Source organism: Macrobrachium rosenbergii, chromosome 43 (genome assembly GCF_040412425.1).
Source record: "Macrobrachium rosenbergii isolate ZJJX-2024 chromosome 43, ASM4041242v1, whole genome shotgun sequence".
NCBI lineage: Eukaryota > Metazoa > Arthropoda > Malacostraca > Decapoda > Palaemonidae > Macrobrachium > Macrobrachium rosenbergii.
In genome coordinates, this window is record NC_089783.1 from 32,604,153 (window position 1) to 32,628,144 (window position 23,992).

Genomic DNA, 23,992 nt, shown 5'->3' on the forward strand with positions numbered 1-23,992 from the left:
TCGGACAAAGCAAGAATGCCAAGTTAGAGCAAGAGGAGAATACCAAATCTGAGCAAATACAAGTAAGAGGAGAGAGTGTGCAATTCGAGCAAGAGGCGAGAGTGTGTAATTCGAGCAAGAAGAGAATGCCAAGTTCGATCAAGTTCTCTCTCTCTCTCTCTCTCTCTCTCTCTCTCTCTCTCTCTCTCTCTCTCTATATATATATATATATATATATATATATATATATATATATATATATATATATATATATATGTGTGTGTGTGTGTGTGTGTGTGTGTGTGTGTGTGTGTTTGTGTGTGTGTGTGTGTGTGTATACATCAAAGCTGGTTATCAACAACATGTTTTTATTCATTTATATGTCAAATAGAGATCTCTAGTGGACTGGAATGAGAAAGCTAGTCGATTGTTGAAATTTATTCACCTAAATCATATTTTGTTAACTTAAATGATAAATACATTAACCTGATTCTTATCTCGGAAAAGGAAATATATCAGTAAGAGCATCTCCAAGATTCTGACAACAGTCATATATATATATATATATATATATATATATATATATATATATATATATATATATATATATATATATATATATATACATACATATATATATATATATATATATATATATATATATATATATATATATATATATTTATTCATATATATGTATATGTGTGTGCGTATGTGTGTATATCTGAAAAATATTTTAACAACCACTATAATAGTTGCAGCATTGCATATAGCATAGGCTTCATCAGAGTTAATGGAAAAGTCTGCAACTAAGACCCTTGAAACTCAACTAGTGATGTCTGATTTGAGAAAATGAGAGGGAGTGTACCTCAACCCATTGCATAAAAAGTTGTAAAAGTTACAGCATTGTGAACTCTGACCCAAAAGTGATTATAGTGTTTAAATATTTTCATTTCTAATTGTGTTTAAAGAGAAATTTTCGGTATCAGTTTTCTTCCAAAAATGGTTGATGTCCTCAATTGCAATGTTGCCTATCGTTTCTCCTTAGAAAACACGACTGAGTTTTGGTGCTGGATAAATGCTAACAAGTTTTCACCAGGGTGTAACTTTTATTTTTTTGCAATTGGTACAAATATTCACCTTGAACAAATTATTAGTCTTGTCTTAAGCTTTCTTAAAGAATGATCTACAACTGTTTTTGTCATGGCGCCTCTTTCTTAATTAGAAAGTAAGGTTGCAACTAAATTCTGTAACTTGGTAATTTATATAAAATTTACCTGTCACCTGCTTCAGCCTCAACTAGAACCTCTTGGTGGTTACGTATTGCATAGTTTGTTCCCGCAGCACGACCACTGTTTTAATTGTAAATAAATTTCAGGGATATTAAAGGAACTGCCTTTAATGAATATTAAAATTTGAAATGGAGTTCTCCGGATGGATCAAATGAGAACCACCAAAAATAAACAATGATGATGATTATGATGACAGAAAACAACCGGCGATGTCAATACATAATATTCATTGCGTAATAGAGTACCTGCTTGAAAGTCTACCCTGTGCGCCTAGAATTAGACTGTAAACGGCATCCTGTATATTTGCTGAAAAATTCTTGACTTGAGTGAATGAATCTGATAATATCATGTTATTTTTTACACAAATAATTAAATTAGTGAAATAACACTACCACTAATGTGGATATTAGAACAATATAATGTTATTGCTTGGACAATAGAATGTTTCTTTTCCGCTTTACCATTTTAATTATTCGAGTGGAAAATTTTAAATAATTTTTCGAAATTCTGTAGAATAAATAAATACAATTTAAATTAAGAATATTAATTTTTAATCGAAACTTCTCAATTTACGTCATCAGGACACATTCTGTTCAGTAGAACAGTAGTCCCAGCTGAGTCTGCACACAATCTTGAAGGGAGCTAAGCCAAGGTCTTGGAAACTTTTTTTATGTGAAATTACTCATACTCGAAATGATCGGGCCTTTAGCTTCTCGCCAAATCGGACATACTCTCCGTCAGACACTATCCTTAAGGTATGCGGGGGCTGTCACCTCGCAAATAAGGAACCATGGAGCTTACTACCCTATAGATGACACCGTCTTTGGCCTCACGGAAGAGCAGCGTCAGGTAAGTTGAATTACTCAAGAGGTTACCTGTACAGAATCGTTTTGATCCCGGAATTATTTCCCAGCATTGAAACTTGATGTCACATCATTAAATAAGATAGGCTTGTTGAATTTTACATTTTAAATTTTTCGTAGCCCAGGCCTACTTTATGCTGAAAACCAAGTCGTAATTGAATTCAAAATTGTACAGTAATGGAATTTTTTTATGTTCAGTTCTGGTAGTATGAAGGTGGAATGGCCTTGGCTCACTTTGGGAAGGGTGGGAGCGGGTATTTGGGCAAGACCACCTCCCCCAGTCAGGCAAAGGCACGGCATCGTAGGTTAAGTTAGGTAAAAGTTAAGGAATGGGTAACACAGATGCCTCGTGATCTGATCTATGGTGCCATGAATTATACACTTAAATGCAGGGATGCAACTAACCTAACCATTCCCAAATCTATCTCAGCCTAGGATGCCAGATCCCATGTGAATGCTGGCTTTGCAATATCCCATATCTCCCCAATGTGTAGTTCCTCGGACGAGTCGGTAGAGTTCTCGGCTAGCACTCCACTAGGCCCGGGTTCGAGTCTCCGACCGGCCAATGAAGAATTAGAGGAATTTATTTCTGGTGATAGAAATTCATTTCTCACTATTATGTGGTTTGGATTCCACAATAAGCTGTAGGTCCTGTTGCTAGGTAACCAGTTGGTTCTTAGCCACGTAAAATAAGTCTAACCCTTCGGGCCAGCCCTAGGAGAGCTGTTAATCAGCTCAGTGGTCTGGTTAAACTAAGATGTACATTTTTTCCCCAATGCTGTAAAATATGAGTTCGAGACGATGAGGCTGTATTATTTTCAGCTGTGAACCTGTTAGACCATCACAACATAGGAAGTTTAGGCCGTAAGACATGGTGGAAGCTCCATGGGACGCCGTGTTTAGTACTAGACCCTCAGGGATCAAAGTAGTATGTGCACCCATTTCGGCCATTTGCCAGTTTGGATGTTACGGCCTAGATGACGTACGGCCAAAACAACCAGGACCTTAAAATATGCGGCTGTGGTATTGATGCCGCTTCTCCTCCTCGAATATTAAAATATTATAAAATATTACCTTGAAGGTGGTTGGCCAGTTAACTATTTGCCACAGTTACAGATGGAAATTGGTAGCCAAGGCCCCGTGGTGCACTGGAGGCATTGCTTAAGGTTGCTTTTGGTATCCCTTTGGCCTCTAGCTGCAACCCCTTTCATTCCTTTTACTCTACCTCCATTCATAGTCTCTTCCATCTTACTTTCCACCTGTTACACCTTTAAAACCTTTTTACTTTCAATTTCCCTTTCAGCGCTGAATGACCTCATAGGTCCCAGGGCTTGGCCTTTGGTCAAAATTTTATATTTTGTTCTGAGAGTGTAGAGATTGGGAAAGGGGACCACAGTAAGTTGAAGCATCTTGGATAAAAATGATTGGAGGTACTAGGAGCCTGCAAAATTTCACTGTGACTTGGTAAACCCCGTGTAATGTAATGTAAAATAATTTGGAGTTTCACAGGTTGTTAGATTATCTAGAACACAAAATTTAACGCACTCTTTTATTAGCATCATCATCATCGTCTGAATGGAATGGCTCCATGGCTCATAAGAGATTAAAGAGACAGAAAAATCAGATCAGATAAATTAAAGGATTTTGAAATTTACAATGGTAATGCCACTTGTTAGATGTTAAGTAAAGGGAACCACATGGTTGGTTAAGTAATGAAAACATCTGGTGAACATTGGTTTTTGTAATAGTTTTTAATGTATTTCTGACAAGTTTGGTATTTCCATGGGAAATGCAAGGTTAATTTAATACAGTAGAGCTTCCAATATAACTGTCAGAGCTCCCCAATGGAACACCATGATTTTTGGGTAAGAAGGAGAATGAAAATTAATGAAAAATAGGGATATACAAAATCATAATCTCCCTAACCTAACTTAATTAAGGTGCCACATCCTACCTTGCTTAACCTTACCCTAAAGGTAGGCTATAGGTTTTTGCAGGGGTACCCCTTTTTCATTATATATGTGGATGTTAACCAAGCATTTATGATGCAAAGGAATATAAAATTATAGAAATCGCATCAAAAACAAACTGAAAAAACGATATTTAACCAGTTCTAGGATGAACTACCATTGAACACCACTAAACTCTCTTCTTGACACGATAGGCTACATCTTTTCTTGACTTTGAGAAGACAAAATTGGAACAAGCTTAGCCTACTCGAAGACATGACCAAAGAACAACTGAGCGTCAGAACTGGAGTGGAATTGTCAGAACACTGCCATCACAACATGTGCCTATAAAATACAAATGAAGGAACAGTGGCATGCAAAACATTGCACATTATGTCAAGTTGCAGCAAAGATTACAGCAGGAAGAGCAGTCATGAAGCATATCATCACTAGATAAACAAAATAAGAATAATTTTAAAACACCAGCCATGTCATTGTATGTGATAGTTTCCAGAGTTCTTTTGTACAGAAGAAATGTGACAAAGTCTATAACAAAAATCATTGATATGTAACAAAAATCATTGATATGCCATTGCTGTAAATTGCAATGGTTGTACATTATATACAGTACTTTTATACTTTGAACCCAAGCTAATAGCAATTTATATAAGTACAGTGCATGTAATGCACTGATATTGACAATGATTCAGTGAGTTTGGTTGCTGTACATCCGTGGATGCTATATATTGATTTGACTGTGTAAGCTGTAACTTGGGAGGGGAGGCAGGCCGGCTATTCATGAAATTTTTAATTTGATTTATTTTGGGATTTCTGTATTGTAATGTTATAGATATAAGGATTGTACTACAGTATTTAGAGGACTGTACATAGAAATTAAAATTTTTTTCTTTTTCAGCTTCGGAAGACTGTCTTTGACTTTGCTCAGAAAGAGCTGGCTCCCAAGGCTGCAGAAATTGATAAAGAAAACAGCTTTTCAGAACTTAGGGTAAGTGAAGTTTGCAATAAAATATTATGTAAGCTGTGTATGATGAGTAGTTAGTGAAGTCAGTTTCCACTTTTTTAATACCTTTACATTTCATGTACATCTTAACTTTTCCTGAAGCCTTTTAAGATTCTTTCTCAGTGCACAGTATAGCACTGTAGTTCTTTTAGCACTAAGTTGTATGTAAAGTTATATGTGTATCAACAGAGGAAAGCCAAAATTCAGGTTTTTTTGTCATGTCCACTTTTTAATAATTTCAAAGTTTTAACTTAAGTGAATGGTATTGTAGTGAATACTGATGTCATATGAATGTGAAAAAATGAACTGAATATTTGCCATCAAGTCATTGGAAAACCAAGGAAGAATACTACATTCAATACAAAGGTGTGCATGTATATATGTCATAAATAAACAAATCTTGGGTTCAATTATTAAATTAAATAAAAATGGTCTTTTGCATGAGCTGCTTTAAACAGCTCGTAATGTTTTTCTTATTAATTTTCAGGAATTTTGGAAAAAGATGGGTCATATGGGTCTTTTGGGTATAACTGCAGATCCAGATTATGGTGGCTCTGGGATGGGCTACTTTGACCATGTACTTGTCATGGAAGAGCTGTCGCGGGCTGCCGGTGGTATTGCTCTTTCATATGGAGCTCATTCCAACTTGTGTGTAAATCAGATAAATCGTAATGGAACACTAGAACAGAAGGAAAAATATCTTCCAAAGGTAATATTTTCTTCTGTTCCCTTTACTTTAAGTGCAACATATGGTTTTACAGGAGTTTAGGTTTTAGGTTTAGGAACAGCAACCCCAACTAGGGATTGAGCTGAGCAGAAGAAAAAGATGGTAATTTTTATTTTGTAGTAGTAAGAGCAATACAGACAATAATATACAGTAAAACAATTGCATAACACTACAAGTAATTTCCAGTGCTGTTTAACCAGACAAACTGTAATTAACCCAGATTTTGATATGATACTGTTTGATGCAACCCTGAGAGAAAGATTTTAGTCTTCTAATCACACCTTTTTTACACAAGCTCTCAACAGTTTTAGAGTGTTTTCTGTTCATAATAAAATATTCAAATAATTGTATCTCATATACTTTCTTTTGGTTCTGTTTCTGTAATCAGCAATATTATAAAGTAAGAACTGAGCTGTCGGACAAAAATTTGAAAAAGTAAGTTTTCAGTATTTACATTTTATTTACTGTTATTCAGGAGGAGCTAACTTTGAAGTTTAGATTTGGACATGTGATATTTGTTCCCAATAATTTTCTCTTAAAATTCAGTATAATAGTAGATTCTTGTTCAGTGAAACTATCATGCAAAACTTCGCCCAATATCAGTTTCTCCTTTTCAGCTCTGCACTGGTGAACACATGGGAGCCTTAGCTATGTCAGAACCAGGCTCAGGGAGTGATGTAGTTTCTATGAAACTAAAGGCTGATAAAGTTGGTGACTATTATATACTAAATGGTAATAAGTTCTGGATAACTAATGGACCAGATGCTGATGTTCTTGTGGTAGGTACTGTTTGTATAAATAATGCTAGTGTTTTTGTTGCTATGTAATTCAGCAAATTTTCCTTTTCACAAGCTTGTTTACCCAACTTCTTTGACTTTTGCTAAGCATGAAATACTCCTTATAATATCATTTCATGAAAATGTGTCTCATTAAAGACACAATGTATGTTGGCTCTATCCCGAAAAACGTGTACAAATGTTCTGTAGTCTATTTCATTCCATTTGTCCACTCACAAACATAAGTTTTACATAGATGTGGTAATATAGGCAGTCCTCGCTTATTGGCAGCGTTGGTTAACAGCGTTCCGGTTTTACAGCGCTTGGGTAATGACATCATTAACCAGATTTTCGGATACGGTAAGCGATTTTCGACGTTGGTAAGTGGTTTATCGGCATCGGTAAGCAGTTTATTGGCATCAGTAAGCAGTGTATCGACAATAGTAACTGGTTTATTGGTGCTGTTAACCACTTACTGGCTCAGATAAGCGATTTATTGGCACTTGTGATGTCTTAAATGCCATTTATTCATGATTATCGGCAATTTTCAGTTAGCAGTGCTTGGCTGGGAACAGAACCCCCCCCCCCACCCCGTTGACTGGGGACTGCCTGTACGCTTAGCTAGCTCTTGATTCTCTGAAATCAATGTTTTCGATATAGGCTTACTGTGATAATGTTGCAAACTGTTTTTCAGTAATACATCTGAATGCTTATATATACAAAGAACCCTCACGCACTTATTTAAATCATAAACATGCCAATTTATGTAGCGATATAACCACTCGAATGACAAGCTTGTAACAGTCTACTCAGATCAAAGGCAAGTAAATGTTGGCCTTCAAATAATTATTATTTTATCTCTTAGGTAAATAGAAAGACATCTGGCTATGCAAGTGCGAATGAAAAGTATTTTAATAATTTTGATAATATTTAGCTTGAAATATTGTCTATAGGGCTGTCAAGTCTGGCAGGAGGTGAATGGAACAACCATTGCAGCATTGACTGGAAGGGGGGAAGTTTCAGTTAAAACATGACATGATGGCAGTAGTGTTGTGTTTTTTTTTTTTTCCAGAATACTTTGCATACAGTATTTATATGATTTTTTTCATGAGATTACAAATCATTATAATAGCTCCGAGATTTGGTACTTTAGGGACTATTTATCTAGATAACTTATCAAACCAAAGTTTGAAGTCCTGTTAAGTTCCCATCATCCTTAGAGTGTTGACGACGTACACATGGCTGTCCTAGGCATACATTTTTTTTCATTGTTGGGTGTTGGGTGTTAGAATGATCGAGTGAATAAGTAAAGGTTACAATAAAAAGTAAGTACTTTTGACAAAAATGGAATGAATTTGTGCTTCAAAGAACGTCAGTAAAAAAAAATATCTGCTTCGTTCTTTACCTAGGATTTAGCTTGCGAACAGGAGCTAGAACGGCCGCTTAACTTTCAGACAAGGTCATTAACTATCGACAGATGGGGTGAAACCCCACCCACCTGTTGATATGCGCCCCACGTTGCTTCCAGCTGCCATCGTGTTCAGACGTCTCTGTGGCCGACACAAACCCCTCAATCACTTAAACGACTCACCTCGAAGAGGAAGCCTCAGGTTTTCAGGCACTGTCTAGGGAAAGACAGGCCTTGTATTAGGTTCCACTCCTTTATCGGCGTAAACCCTTACACCTTTTGTGCCTCATGCAGGAGGTATGATGTCAGTCAGCCTTGTTCTGAGTGCATGTCTGGCTGGTAGAACAGTGGGAGAAGTTTGTTAGTAAGAAGAAGAGAGAAAAGGTCTCCCCGGTGTCACCGGATTGCAGTATACGCCATTGGTGGTACCAAAACTCCTCTTCAGTACTTTCCTTCCACCTGCCAGACTTCTACCCGCTGTTGCTACTCCCAAGGGAGCAGTTTCTCCCTTGCTGACTCCTACTGTTCATGCAGTAGAGAGCCACTGAGAGGAGGAAGACATCCAGTCTGGTTTCTCACCATGAGCCTCTCTTCATTGTGAGAGGGAGGTGACCCCTGCAGGATGCTCTTTCCGGGAGCAAAGGAAGAGCTCTCACCCAACCCGACTTTTACTACAGATGTAGTGGAGGCTGAGGGGCTCTGGGAGCTGTGGCCCTCCCTGGCCATTTCAGGTGAGCCTAACATTTCGTCCCTTATCAACCACCTGAAGGCAATGAAGGGATACCCTGTGACTGCTTCTACCGAGACCGTGCCAACTTCGATGGTCATGGTCTCCATTGGCTCTCAGACTGCCTACAACACCTTGGTTACTCTCCACATCTCATTGGTGATTTGTCCCTAGGTGCTGCTGACCACATCTCAGGGAAGGTCTTCCTACACTCACCTTCTTTGGTGTTGACCTCAGCTGCGCTTGGGAAGAAGAGGAGAAGGAAGTTGTCATCATCATCTTTATCTTCATCTATGAGTGCTGTCACCTCCTCCCTTTCCTCTTCCAATACTAGCTAGTGGAGGAAGAAGAAATCTGCTATGTCTCCTTGCAGGAAGTCTTGTCACGTTTCCGGTGGTCAGTCCCCTGCTGTAGATAGGGCTGATGCGACATGTGACATACAACCACCTCCCTCAGAACAAGAGTTCCAGATTTAAAAAACAATCATGATTCAGTTTTCCAAATTTAATAGTGAAGCCTCATTGACTTGGACCTCGAACTCGGAATTACAAGTAATCTTAGGAGAATTTGGATTAGGAAGTAATTTTGTAATGGTTTGTATTTTAATTAAAAAGTACAGTATAGTACTATGAAAAAACTGGATATACAGTACAGTAAAATGATAAATTAATATTTTTGTTAACCCTAAGATAATGCTGAACTTTCAGTGATGCCTGATGTAAAGGATAAGTTTGATCTGGTACAATTAGATTATGAAATATTGTATCAGTTCCCTTAATATTTCAGACAAAAGGCAAATTGCAGTATTCAGCAAGCGGTATCAGGCAACTACAATATTTACCGGGCAGCACAGGCCCATGATGTGCCATGGCAAGAGATCGACAGTTTCTCAGTCACTCAATTATGAGTTGTCCTGGATGAAAGAGTCTGTGCCAGCTGGCTTAATCTGAAACAAACGAGTCACTTGCAAATGGATATTATTTGGCAATCAGTATCCTGGTAGCCGAGCTAAATAGCATTCATTTAAAGGATATTTAAATTATCATTCTTTTGCTTCTTATTTTTTTTTTAAACTGTGGTATGGATTTTTTTCTTGTGACTTTGCCCACACCATTTTTTGGGGTCTGAAAAGGGTGTCATTGTAGCACTCAAAATTTGTAGGTCTATATGGATGCATATAGTGTCTAAAAACAAAACCATTTTTCACATTTTGTTTATTTTTCATAATAAAAATTTAGAAATCTGTTGAATATTATATATAACTTATAAATGTTTTGCTTGGTCTATTGATCCCTGCCTGATATGTGAAAGCGGGGTATCCTGTAATACACATTATGATTTTTGTTAAGTATTTGTATGCAGTTAGATTTTCATAATCAGTAATGTATTCTTTTACAGCCGGTATGGAAATATATAATTGCTCATTACAGTGTTGAATGGCCTCTTAGAATTGTCCCTTTAGCCTAATTCTGAGGCCATATACATGACAACTATATTGTTCACTCCTTGAGAAAAAAATGTTTATACTCTTCATGGTGAGGTAAAACATGAAAATGAAAATACTATTATTAACATCAATAATGGTTGGTATATAATATTGATAGGGCGTAAGAAGTCCAACTGAATTGTAACATTGTAGAATTTCATTTAATAGAGAACAATTAACTCATAAAACTCCAGTAAATGCTTTCGAATACTGTATAATTAAAAAAACGACAACATCAATAGATAAATCAATAGATCCTTTTGAACATAATTGAAGAAAACGGTAAATTATGTTTATTCCATCTATTCAACAGTGTTTATTCTGGCCAGTTTCAGTTCATGAATGCAATTCACATCGTGATATTTAGAGTAACCCCCAAAAGCATTAACTCCGTTCTCATATGTTGTCACCATTCACCATTATTCTAGGCCTATGTGACTCCCATTAAACTACTCTTTTGTAAAAACAACAGTATTCCCAGTTTCCGTATTTGATACATCTGAATACTCCTTCATAGATGTAAAAATATTCTATCTCATTTTGACATTTTTTATGATATTACAAAGAAAATGGGCAATATCTAAGATGAATGAGTTATTTTTGCATCATAACTGGTCTACTCAACATTCGGCATTGCAGGCGTGCCAACTGAACCTCATACTTCAGTGCATTTCACCATCCTTTAGTCAAGCACACTGTATTTAGTTTAAGTAAGGAAGTTATAAATTATATATTTTTTTATAATTATATCTTCTTTGCTAACTTGAAATAACATCTTTCTTGTAACAGAAGAATCTTCAAACAGATGATAATCTGATAACATGAAATGTGCCAATCTCTACCCACTTATGTTTTATTTGCATAAAATAACGTTTTTTAGCAATGTTTATTTGCATAAAATAACGTTTTTTAGCAGAAAACTCTTTAAATGTGATACCCTGATAAGGTTGGTAGACCTGCTCATATCTAAACATAAAGAAATATTTCATAGTGATTCGGACAAAATACTTGAAAACATGCGTAAAACAAGGAATTTTCTTGCAGTTTCATTTTGTACTTGTTATAATTATTTTCTAATTTTCATACTATAACATTTTTTCTCAAACGAAGTAATATATATCGTATAGAAAAGAAATACAATCCTAGTGATATATTTCGTAAAGTGATGCCAAATATTATAGCGTATTTGTACAAAGCTTCATATTCATCTTTTTGAAATCACTCATAAACTTTCTGTAAATATTCAGAAAATTTGCTGCTGCTTTCAAATAATTCTGCTAATCCTTGAATAAACCAAAAATCAGATAACTACATCATTACTGTACTTTAAATAATTCTGCTAATTCCTTGAGACAACTACATCATTACTGTACTTTAAATAATTCCGCTAATTCCTTGAATAAATCAAAATTCAGATAACTTGCTAATTCTTTCAAATGATTCTGCTAATTTCTTGAATACATCAAAATTCAGATAACATGCTAAGTCTTTCAAATAATTCTGCTAATTCCTTGAATAAAAAAAAATTCAGAAAACTTGCTCATTCTTTCAAATAATTCTTCTAATTCCTTGAATAAAAAAAATTCAGGTAACTTGCTAATTTATTCAAATAATTCTGCTAATCCCTTGAATAAACCAAATTCAGATAACTTCATAATATGTACTTTCAAATAATTCTACTAATTCCTTAGTAAACCAATATTCAGAAAGCTTCACAATTCCCTCAGATATTTCTGCTAATTTCTGAAAATTACCAATATTCCAATTACATCATAATTTCTTCAAATAATTTTACTAATTTGAATAAACCAAAATTCAGAAAACTTACTAATTTTTTCAAATAATTTGCTAATTTCTTGAATAAAGCAAAATTCAGTTAACTTCATAATTCCATTAAATAATTATGTTAATTCCTTAACAAACCAAAATAAAGATAACTTCATAATAATTTCAAATAATTCTGCTAATTCCTTAATAAACCAAAATTCAGGAAACTTCATAATTTCTTTAAATAGTTCTGCTTATTTCATGAAAATTACAAAAATTCAGATATTATAATTCCTTCAAATAATTCTGCTAATTATTTGAATTAACCAAAATTCCAAAAACTTACTAACCAATTCATTCAAATAATTCTGCTAATTCCTTGCTAATTCTTTGAAATAATTCTGCTAATTCCTTGAATAAACCAAAATAAAGATAACTTCATAATTCCTTCAAATAATTCTACTAATTCCTTAATGAACCAAAATGCAGAAAACTTGCCAAGTCTCAGAAATAATTCTGCTGATTCCTTAAACAAACCAAAATTCAGATAGCTTCATAATTCCTTCAAATAATTATGCTAATTCCTTAATTAACCAAAATTCAGAAAACTCTACAATTCTTCCAAATAATTCTTTTAATTCCATAAAAAATTATGTCATAATTCCTTCAAATAATGCTGCTAATTATTTCAATGAGCCAAAATTCAGAAAACTTGCTAATTCTTTCAAATAATTCTGCTAATTTGTTGAATAAACCAAAAACTCAGAGAACATGATTCCTTCAAATAATTCTGCTAATTCCTTGAATAATCCATAATCAGAAAACATAACTTTCAAATAATTTGGCTAAATCCTTGAGTAAACCTACTAACATACTAATTTTTTTAAATTTTGGCATCTGGTTACTAGTAGATTAGCTGCAAGGATTTAGATATCCATTCTGATTCAGATAAATTAAAAAAAATTGCCTGATTTGAAAATGACAAAACTGCATTCTCCTTATCATAAAATGTTAAATGTAACGTATTAAAAATACTTTAGAGTATCATTTTATAGACAAAAATTGTGTTTCACTGCATAAATCAGTTATGATCTAATCAGAAAGGAAAATCAGGTAATTGAAACCTTATGTTTGTCTCAGGAGTCACAAGTTGGAAGTTTTTAATCTTTTATTTTCATAATTCTTGATTTTTCCAGGTTTATGCCAAAACTGATCCCAAGGCATCCAAAGCCCAGCATGGTGTGTCAGCTTTTATTGTAGAGAAAGGCATGAAAGGATTCAGCACAGCACAGAAGCTTGACAAACTTGGCATGCGAGGCTCCAATACTTGTGAACTTATCTTTGAGGATTGCAAAATACCAGGTAGATGAAAATTTTGAAAAGTTTTGAAGATCATTTTTGAGTCTTCAGCTCTTGCATACATGTACAGTATATCCATACATACATTTTTTTTTACTAACATATGTCATTCTTTTCAGCCTCAAATATGCTTGGGAAGCTGAATAAAGGCATATATGTATTGTTTTCTGGTCTTGATCTTGAGAGACTTGTATTAGCAGCTGGACCTGTTGGGTATGTAAAATTATTTTAGTGCATGCAAAAATTTGTTCAGTAGTACTTTTTCCTTTGACTTATGATGGGGTTAGGTTCAAGGAAACTACAGTACCATATAAATTTTATGTCACTATAATTTGGTACACTAATGCCAACAGTAATCTTTATGTTTGAACATAATGTGTAAAAATTTTCCCCTCTTGGTCCCCAGACTCATAGCCCATAGCCAGGGGTCCAGGGCATCAGCGAATAACCGCTTAACTCAACACTGATTTTCATAATGTAGACGTTGATATTTGCTCTAATCAAATGAGCCAGGGTGCAATACCATTTATGTGCCGATGTTTTCTCCTTATCATGACCGAATTTATATGGCTGGATCTCACATGACCTTAATTATCATTTGTTCCTACACAACATACAAGCCATCAGTCTTCACATAGGAATATGCTTCAGCGCAGCTGGAGACCAGCCGTCTAACTTTTAATAAAGTGGCTAAGTATGTAGTTGACTACCGACTACTGGTGGGAGCCCCACCCACCCAGTCGGTATGCATTCACTTTGTTTTTGGCCAGAGAGAGAGAGAGAGACATGTCGCTGGAGCCTCGATGGCTCGGTTGGTAGAGCGGCAACCACAGACTTCATAGAAGCCTGTGGCGAGGGTTCAATCCCCGCAGCCGACCAGTCAGAGGCATACACTTTGCTATCCGTGTAGACACCCCGGGATTACGTATGTAATCAACGGATAGGTTTGCTGAAAGCAAATGGGTGTTACAGACTAATACACACATAAACAAAGCCACTCCAACATCTAAAAACATAACAGACACCTCACACGTCTCAAACTGTCGGCCTACCCGCCCAGTTCTCCTCGTGCTGCTGGGAGAAAGGGAGCGGGGGATTCGGTAATACATGTACACATTCGTACCGGGGTCTAAGCGATGTCAGGCAGGGCAGCCGATCGAGGTTACGGCCTACCGCACTGCCAAATCAAAGTCCTTCAAAAGAAGGCACCGTGCTTACCCCATATAAAAATGGGAATAAAAGCACGTTAAAACGAAGAAAAAAAAAAAAAAGAGAGAGAGACATGTCGCTCTTCCCTCTGTTCATGCCGTTCAGTTGCTGTATTTTATTATACAGTATCTGGAGAATACGTTCTTATATGATATAATGCAAATCCAACCTATTATTTCACCTGTATGTGTTGCACATTTAGCATTCTGATATAATTGTTCATTGTGATATATTGCAACCCTACAACTTTATCAACCTTGAGAGTGGTCAAACTGGTTTTTACGTTGCCAAGGCAATGAGCTTAAACTTGCTTCTCACCTCCGCATACAACTCTGCGACACTACTTTGTCTTTTTCGGAGAGTTTTATTCCTTCGCAGTAAGAAGGGAGGTTTGTATTCTGAAAATTATTACTTGGCATTTATAATGTTTTGGGTTTTTCAGATATTGTAGAGCATGAGGGACTTGGAAAATACTGTTTCTCTCGCTAGCAGAACCTGCAGTATTACACTGTATGTTGCCGATTGCTCATTCTTATTCATCTACGGGCGTGCAAGCAACTGTTGCTCAGGTTCCCACAGAACCCGGGCCTTGACTCCCGGGACGGCGTTACTTATGGTAGAAGTCAAAGAAGAGATTCAATTTATTGTTGTTTTTGCCTTCATCTTAGTTGTGTGCTGTCTCCTCCTGGTGCTCGCCCATGTCTGCGGACTCAGGATCCATGCCACGGGTCTCGCCGAGACCTTGCAACACTGGAGCACCGTGTGCATGGGTCTCCTCAGATAGGACAGGTTGAAGAGGTAATCTGTCACCGTTACTAGTTCCAGGAAGTCACCTTCCCGGACTAGTGCATACCTCTGCCCATGTTTCTTTGGACACTCAGGTAGAGGTAGCAACTGAAGATCATTCTGTATGTGACTCGAAAGCTGTGAGTGCACGGACATCCAAGAAATACCTGTCACTCCGGGTACTCAGGTTTCATTGAAACCCAGAGTTACCTCTACCATTATCATGGAGTTGTCTCCACGAATTGGTATGAGCTTACTTCTGCTCGAGTTTCCCCAGACAAATGAGTAGAGAAAGCAACTGATTATCAACCCACTCCGTACTCAGGAGCTCCAAGTGTACAGGTCTCTGACAGGACTTGCATCACCACGGGTACTCGGGTTTCTTCAAAACCCAGGGTTACCTTTACCAGTATCATGGAATTATCTCTGTGAGTTGGTATAAGCATACCTCTGCTCAAGTTTCCCTGGACACTCGGGTAGAGAAAGCAACTGATTATCAATCCACTCTGTACTCAGGTCCCCAGGCTTCTTCAAAACCCCAAGTAACCTTTCACCAGTACAGTACCATGGAATCATTCCACAAGCTTGTATAGAGCCTACCTCAGCTCAAGATTCCTTAAATTCTCAAGTTGCAGAAGCAACTGATACGCTATACTTTCATGACTCGGGAGCATCAAGTCCGCTCACCTGGAGAAACTCGAACAAGTTCCCCATACAGTCCTTTTCATATGCGGAGGCCAGGGTCTTGAAGAAGACTCAGGCACGTCAAGAGGTCAGCCTTAGTCCACACCCAAGAGGTCAGCCTTAGTCCACACCCAAGAGTGCACGATCCCTTTCCCTGGGTCAGCCTTCGACCATGCTCATGCAAATGAGCCTGCTTACCTGAGGATAGCTTCTGTGCACGTTGCGTGAACCTGTTCGCTCTCCTCAGGACAGCCCCTTCCCACGTGAGCGTGAGCGGGTTCGCTCTGTTAAACCCTTGCAGTCATCGTCACCACTGGTTGATGATCTTTTACTGCTTTCCTCTCCTGTCGGAGCTTTGGCTCAGGCAGGCCAGAGAAAGGTGCTTGGCCCCTCGAGAGAAGGCCTGGGGGTTCTACCAAAGGCTTCTCTCTTGCCAAGAGTAGTCCAGGGATTCTGTGACCTGGAAGGACTCTAAGATTCTTTCCTCAGGACTCGGTCATCCCCGATCTTGAGAGAACTTACCCGTAGATCGTGTCACCGATGTGTTAGTGATCTTGGGAAGAGACCGTGGCTACTTCCTCGGATCATAAGTCTGCTCTCGAAGCTTTTGGGGACCAAGGAGGAACCCTAAGCTTTGTTGATTCAATCTTCTTTGCTTGCAGAGGCCACGGCCTCAAAGAAGACTTAGCATGTTTTCAGGATAGCCCACATTCACACCCTAGAGTGCACAATTGCTCGCCCTTGGTCGGTCCTTGCCTGCGTTCGTGCGAAAGAGCCTGCTTACCTGGAGATAGCTTCCTTGCACGTTTGCATGATTGCGTTTGCTCTCCCACTCACCTGCAGGGTCTCCTTGGCGTCCGGCAGGTATCGTAAGGGTGCTAGGCTCTTTCACCTGTTCTCCTACCTCCTCGGAGTCTTCCAAGGACTGAGTATCAGACAGTTTTGGGATCGAGACTGGAAACATTCACGCTTCCATCCTTTTCCAACCACAGTAACATATACTCCGGATTTGGTCTGCGGACCGAACCAGTTGTATATAGTACTCGAGTGGTAGAGAGATCACGGGGCACCTCTGGAGGCTTTTTCCCAGGGATCGTCCATGAATTCGGCAGTTTACAATCTCAAGGAAGAAACTTAGCTTCTCTGTAGGCTGTTCATCAACCATTGAAGCTTTCTGGGATCCCTTATAGGAAACCAAAATCAATGGAACCATGGTCGCAGCTTGCTGAAGGAGTTTTTATAGCCAAGTGAATTTACTCTTGTGTACATCCAGGGGAATTCACTCAGGTTTCTCTTATCGTGCAGGACACTTCCTCAGCCTTTGAATCACCAGAAGAATTCCTCAATGCCTCAGAGAGTCCTTTGCAGACCAAGCAGATTGACCCGATGTTTGAGTCTGTCGCTAACCACCTCCCTGCATGAGGAACTTCTTCACAGGGCAGTGGCAATGGAATTGAATGTCATGGCAGCATTCTATAGAGTCCCCTGAATGGATCTTGTTTCCATTATGTGGCCGAGATCACTTCTTCCTTTTCAAGTTCTCATAGTTCAGGAAAGGCAGTCACACTCGGGAGACGGATGTTGTAGGTAGAACCTTTTTCTATCTAGCCCACCAGATAGCTAACCTGTGTGCGAATCTGGTGTTTAGAGGAGAGACACTGTCATGACTTGGGTTACCAGGTTCGTTGGTATGAGTCGGCACTGGTTCTCAGGAATGAATCGATACTGGGTTCCACTTCCCCCTGGTTAGTGGTAGAAGTTGACGCCTCAAGTGACAGAGGTAGGATCAGGGATTAATCTCTGTGTTCAATGGCAGTGGCCAAGACCTCCAGGTCTTTGCATGATTTTACGGCTCTGCCTTCGGGCCAAACTGTTCCTTCCTCTCCAGTTCTGAGGAAGCCTCAGGCTTCCAAGGACCCACGAAGATACACCCAGTCTTCTTCTGCCCTACCAGAAAGGGGCGCAGCAGAGCTCATTTTAGCCCCCTGTCCACCCAGGGAAGGGGGCAAGGGTATGAGGAAAGGGGAAGGACATTAGGGGCAGCGTTTTTTTCCGCCTTCTACTATTGAAGAGGGGTTACCTGACAAGCCGTGAAGCAACATCCATACAGGGCAGAAACATTTGAGTTCCCACCACCCCTCTCCAATGTGCGGTCCATTTCCAGACTTCAGTTCCCGAGTTTTCCTCAACCTTGCCTTTGGGAGGAGATGAAGGCATTGCCAAGGATGGTACGGTTAGTACTGATTAGGATGCATATTTTTTAGTATATTTCCTTCTTGTCTGGGGACAAGAGATGACTTCTCTAATTTTGCCGGGACTTGGCAGTCTTGTTCAAGTTCGAGAAGCCCTATCTCACACTCGAGCAGAACACTTAGCATCCGCACATGCTGGTGTTATGGTCTTAGCCTCATATCAGCAGGTTCAGAGAAGAGTACTGTTTTTTCCTGTCTTTACAGGAACAACCAGCTCGACAGTGACAAGTTGTCCTCATTCACCTGTCACCCTCAGGGAGGGACGCGGGGCCCTCTTGAGTGGCTTCACTCTCCTTCCCTTCAGTGAAGTGTGCAGGAGTTCTAGTCTCCAATAAGGGCTCCCTATTCCTTTCTATTCCTCCCAGGGAGGAATTGAATCGGGAATTAGCCTGGTGGCTAGATGATAAGAACCTCGTTGGAGTGTCTCTTGACACTCTTCCTTCTGTCATGCTCCTGTTCTCAGGTGCATTGACCGAGGAACGAGGCACGCACCTGAAAGAGTTGCTTCTTTCAAGTGAGTGGAACTGGAATGGCAAACACCTCCACATCAATATCCTGAAACTCAAGACAGATTCCTTAGAGTGTAACTTTTGTCAACAAACAGAGAGGGGGGGAACTGGTTTCCCTTCAACTATACATGTTGGCGAAGCAGGTGCACGAGTGAGCGGTCACACGCTTGGTAGAGCTGTTACCCAAGTACAGTCCAGGGAACCGGAACATTACTGGCAAAAAAGCTCAGTCACTAGTGTCAGGTAACAGGGATTTGACCTTACACCCAGACATTATGCAGGATTTTCCCGTCTTTGAAACCTCCCATTGATAGATCAGCACAACAGAAGCTATTAGTGTGCTGTTCCATCATTCCATTTCCATGGTTGTTTGTAGAAACATCTCACAATACCCTTGGAATGGTCTTGAGGCCTTGGAAGAGGCAAAGGGATCTCTCAATTACTCTCCCCTGTCTATGGACATGGGATTGTTGTCTGGGGCTCTTCAGACCCCCGTGCCGCAGGAGCAACAGGGACACGGATCTCCATAAACACCCATGCCTCTGACACAGGCCCCCAGAAGTCACCTTGCTGGACCAGTGAAGAACCTTCCACCTCTGCATGGGGCTCCTTGTACCCCCATGTATCAGTAGTAACTGTTGCACAGGGTTCTACAGAGCCCTGTGCCATGGGAATTACAGGTGCACAAGTTCTGTGGGCACTCGGGTCACCAAAGGTACACAGTTCACCACCGACACCTGTGTCACCAGGGGTGCACAGGGCTCCAGTAGACCCCTGTGTCATCAATATCAGTCCTGAGAAATTTTTTTCCCAGGGAGGAAAGGTTGTTCTGCCACTGCTCAGGGTCCCACGGACTCCCGTGACACCGGTAAGGTCCCCTGGTCTATGGAACCGGCCCTGACCTATGAGAGAGAGTGAAGGGCCAGCGCACAGGCGCAGCCTCACTCCCCTGCATGTTCTCACATAGGAAAGGTGCCAGGGTCCTAGAAAGGTGTTGCAGACCCACAGGTAAGCTCCTGGAGAAGGGGGCTCTCCTGCTTAGTCTTCTTTGTCTGTAGAGGCCTTGGCTGCGAGGAAGACTATAGCACTTTAGGAGATGAGGTTATGTTGCGCTCAAGTTTGTCCTGGAACTCATAGCAAAGACTTTCGAGTCACGTCCAGTCCCATCTAGGAACTGGTTGGTAGTTGTTGTAACGAGATACTACTGTGTCCAGTTAACGTTATTACCTTCAGAGGACTCGACACCTCAGGCTGGGGTGCCAGCGATTCTTTTTAGTGCTGGCTAAGCTAAGAAAGAAGTGTTCAAGAACATGATTTCTTTCTACCTTTGTGAGGCTATCAACAAGCAGACTCTACACTCAACAGGAGGTTGTTCCGAGGACCTCACGAGGATAGGGACATTAGTCCGTCCCTTGCATTCAGGAGGAACCTGTCGGTTCTACAGGTATTAAGACAGAAAGTGGTCTAGGCTGTCCACTCTCACGTCTTTCTACCTTCAGGATGTTGCACACAGGCCCTGGGACTCCCTTTTCCCTGTGTAGCTCGCCCAGCTCCCTTAGTGTTCGATAGCAAAGAGTGAATGTGAGTGGGGGACTGGCCCCCCTCCCTTCTCTCTTTTATCTCTCTTCTCTTGCAGAGAGGGACAAGTAACCATCCGTCACATGCTGGTCAGGTGGACCATGCAGGTGAGCTTACATAACTGAGTACCCTGTCTATAATCTTAGATAGATTAATAGATGCAAGTCCTCCCTTCTCTTTAGCAAGGGGAGAGAGGGGCTGAAAGATAAAACAACCCATTGGTTATCTCTAATTTTATTGTCTCTGATGCTCTGGGTTCATCCAAACCTTTTTCGAAGCAATGTTGCTACACCCACACATTAATTCGAAAGGTCCCGAAGTCTGACAGTTGAACACACAGTTGTTCACACTTTTGTTCAACACGTCAGAGGCATGGTCTCCTTCCTTTGCTCTTACATGACCAGGAAGGAGGCTCAGGTGAGGCAAACTACCAGTCAGTTCAGAAGCTTACTCAGAATACTCCCACCAAGAAGTAAGTCTTCCTATGTAGAAACCAATGGTTTGTGTATTGTGTAGGAACAAATGACAAATTTTTTAAGTAATTTGTATTTTTCCTAACTATACAAACCTGAAGTCTTTACAGTTAAATGCCCACCTCATGCCACCCCTGTTCTGCTCTCTGGGCCAAAAGGGAAAGTGAATGCATACCGATTGGGCGGGAGGGGCTCCCACCTGTCGTCGGTAGTCAACTACATACTTAACCACCTTGTTTAAAGTTAAATGGCCGGTCTCCAGCTGTGCTGAAGCATATTCCTGTTTAAAGACCTCAGGTTTGTATATAGTTAGGAAAAATACAAATTACTTTAAAAATTTATTTTGATTGCTCTTGGAACATGTAGAAGAGTGAAGTTGGATGATATGGCTCTTTGCCCATGGAGTTCAGGAATCTAACTCCTATTACTGGCTCAGACTTTAACGGACTTGGACCCTTTGGGCACTAAAAACATTGCATAACATGTAAACTCGAGGGTAATCTGTCAGAGCCCACCTAGCTTTGAATTGTAGCTCTGTAGTAAACATGAAAAATACTCTTGTAAAGTTTGATAATCTGTGCACTGTGATGACTAATCCCTCTTGTACTGTCAGTGGTTGTTGCATGAAAGTAATGTCTTGAATTCCCTTCCCATAAATCCAGGAAAAATAAAGTTCATGTCGAAAATCAGAGCCCTACTATAAATAATCAAGACAATTTTATAAATTCAGATAGTATCCAACCCTTGTTCATTTTGACATGTTAATTTTTTTGGAATGAAGATTGATTGATGTTTCTGATAGTAAAGTTTATTTTGCTTCTTTATTTCAGTTTTATTTTATTGTGGATTTACAGTCTCAGCGGGTTGGGTGGGCAGTGCCTACGCATTTTTCCGATGCTGTGGGCATTTAGTGAGTGAACTGTGCAGCGATGGGTAAAAAAGTTCAAAGATGGCTCACTAATGCCCACAACATCGGCAATATCCTTATTTGCAGTTTCCATCTTATGCAGAGCGATTATCTGACTTATTTTCTCACTTGATAAGAGCTTATTTCGGCTCATTATAAGAAAAAAAGCACTAAATAGGGGCTAAATAACAGCAAACTCACGAGTCCATGAGGATGAAAAAATTTGGTAAATAATCCACTATAATTGACCAGCAGCTACTGGGAACTTCTACCCCTCTCAGGGAGAAAGGAGTGGGTTGCCAGATGTCACCTGACAGTGCCTACTCATTCTTCCGGTAATAATATCATCTTCAGAGGGAGGTTCGCATATTTGGAAAAATACGTAGGCGCTGCCCACCCAACCTGCCAAGACTAGTTTCATCACAATTGCTTCCGAAGGACCTATGTGAAATTTTGCTTCTCTTGACATCCCTGTGCATTCACTTCCACAAATCTATAGTCATCTCTAGCCTTCCTACTCATTGTTCTCATCCAAGCAGGTCTGAGTCTTTCAACTCTTCTGGTGCACAGAGGAGCCCAGCTGAATCCATATGTACTATTCTCCTTAAGTGGAGCAAAGGACGTCTCTGTCTTCTCTTCATTATCAAATTGTATATGCATGGGACTTCCATAATTTCTTGTACGGTATCATTTCTCATTCCGTCCTGCCATCTGACTCCTAATATACTTCTTAAAGCTTTATTTGCAGATCAGCAGAAATATTTGCATTGTACTACCATGATTCATATGCTGGAATTGTTATGGTTGCTTATACAGTATTTATTTTTGTTTTTTATAGTTTTTTAAATTATATTATTCTGGAAAGGTAAAAACTAAAAAATCATCCTCAAGTCCAGGATGGTTCATGGAGATGGTTCCATGCAAAACTTACACCATGTGCTACTCTAACTTTGGCCCCAAAATCAGTTTCTTTCCAACCCACAAGGACACTTGATAGTCATTTTTAGGATGATTGTCAGGTTAAGTTGGTGTGTAACATATAACCAGCTGAATTAAATACAGTTATTCCATGATAAATTTTTTGTAACTGGGATTTTTATACAGTATTGGCTTTTTTTAGGTAGAGTATTGTCCATATATTGCAAAGTACTAGTTGCATTGTCTGTGACAGGAATAAGACTAGCTTTCACTGCCTTGGATTTTGGTTCATAAATTTAATAATCAGAAGTTTCAAGTATGGGTTACACCAGTGTCATTAGGTCTTTATTCCTTATTACAGCTTGATGCAGGCTGCTTGCGATGCAGCTTTTGAATACGTTCATGTTCGCAAACAGTTTAACACTCGAATTGGAGAGTTCCAGCTGATGCAGGTTAGTGCTGAAACCAAAAATTTAGTATTACTTATTATTTTGTTTATTTGATTATAAGTGTGCACTTCCGTAGTAGTTAAATCTTAGTTTTTTTTTTTTAGTTACATCTGACAACACATGAGAAAAAAATCTTTAACAAATTTTTTAGCACTTCAAGTAAACATGCAAAGTATTTGTGCTTGAAAGTAGATTCATAATGATCACTTGCAGTTTACTTTTGCAATACAAAAAACCTAATTTTGCCTAGGTGAAAAGTTTCTTTGAAAGAGTAACTTCTGTTTCATTCAAACTGATAGATCCAAGGATGATATAGATTTATGCAAAATTTTATCCTAGATTATTAACCTCATCTTACAGAGTGGGTGCATAAAGAACTCACAATCTGTGGGCAAAGAACCCATGACTGTTTATTTAGTCAGGCTGATTTTTTCAGTTAACTCATGGAATTACATAATTCTGTATGAATGCAGTATAATTTCATTTATATATGCCTTTTCTTTCATCCCTGTAGGAGGGTGGTGCCATCAGGGCACATCTCTTGCGCACTGTCAGTAGTAGTTAAGGGTGCTTGCAGTGTTCCTTTTGCACCTAGCTGCACCGACTTTTTAGCTTTTTACTTTACCTCCGTCCAGTTTTCCCAAACTATTATATCTTAGTGCAACTGTAGAAATTGTTTTTTCATGAGGTGTCAAGAGTAAACAAAAAAAAAACATGAAGAAAAAAGAAAGAAATAAGATTGTTGATAAGTGTTTAACTGGTATTAGAAAGAGTACTGAGGATACTTGATCAGCAGAACAATGCTGAATTATAGCAAGATTTTAATTGCAAAGTATTGATTCTATTACAGTATAATGTTTTATACTTAGATCT

At 39.1% G+C, this 23,992-nt stretch overlaps 1 protein-coding gene across 1 annotated transcript in view; it reads left to right on the top strand.

The window, feature by feature from the left end:
* LOC136828754 (isovaleryl-CoA dehydrogenase, mitochondrial) overlaps positions 1–23,992 on the top strand; it is a 39,956-nt gene that overhangs the window by 12,550 nt on the left and 3,414 nt on the right. The window contains exons 2-8 of the mRNA XM_067086964.1: positions 1,853–2,120; positions 5,000–5,089; positions 5,592–5,813; positions 6,449–6,610; positions 13,192–13,357; positions 13,474–13,567; positions 23,032–23,122. Of these exons, the coding sequence (XP_066943065.1) occupies positions 1,965–2,120; positions 5,000–5,089; positions 5,592–5,813; positions 6,449–6,610; positions 13,192–13,357; positions 13,474–13,567; positions 23,032–23,122 (981 nt within the window). The 5' untranslated portion in view covers positions 1,853–1,964. The remainder of the gene's footprint in view (positions 1–1,852; positions 2,121–4,999; positions 5,090–5,591; positions 5,814–6,448; positions 6,611–13,191; positions 13,358–13,473; positions 13,568–23,031; positions 23,123–23,992) is intronic.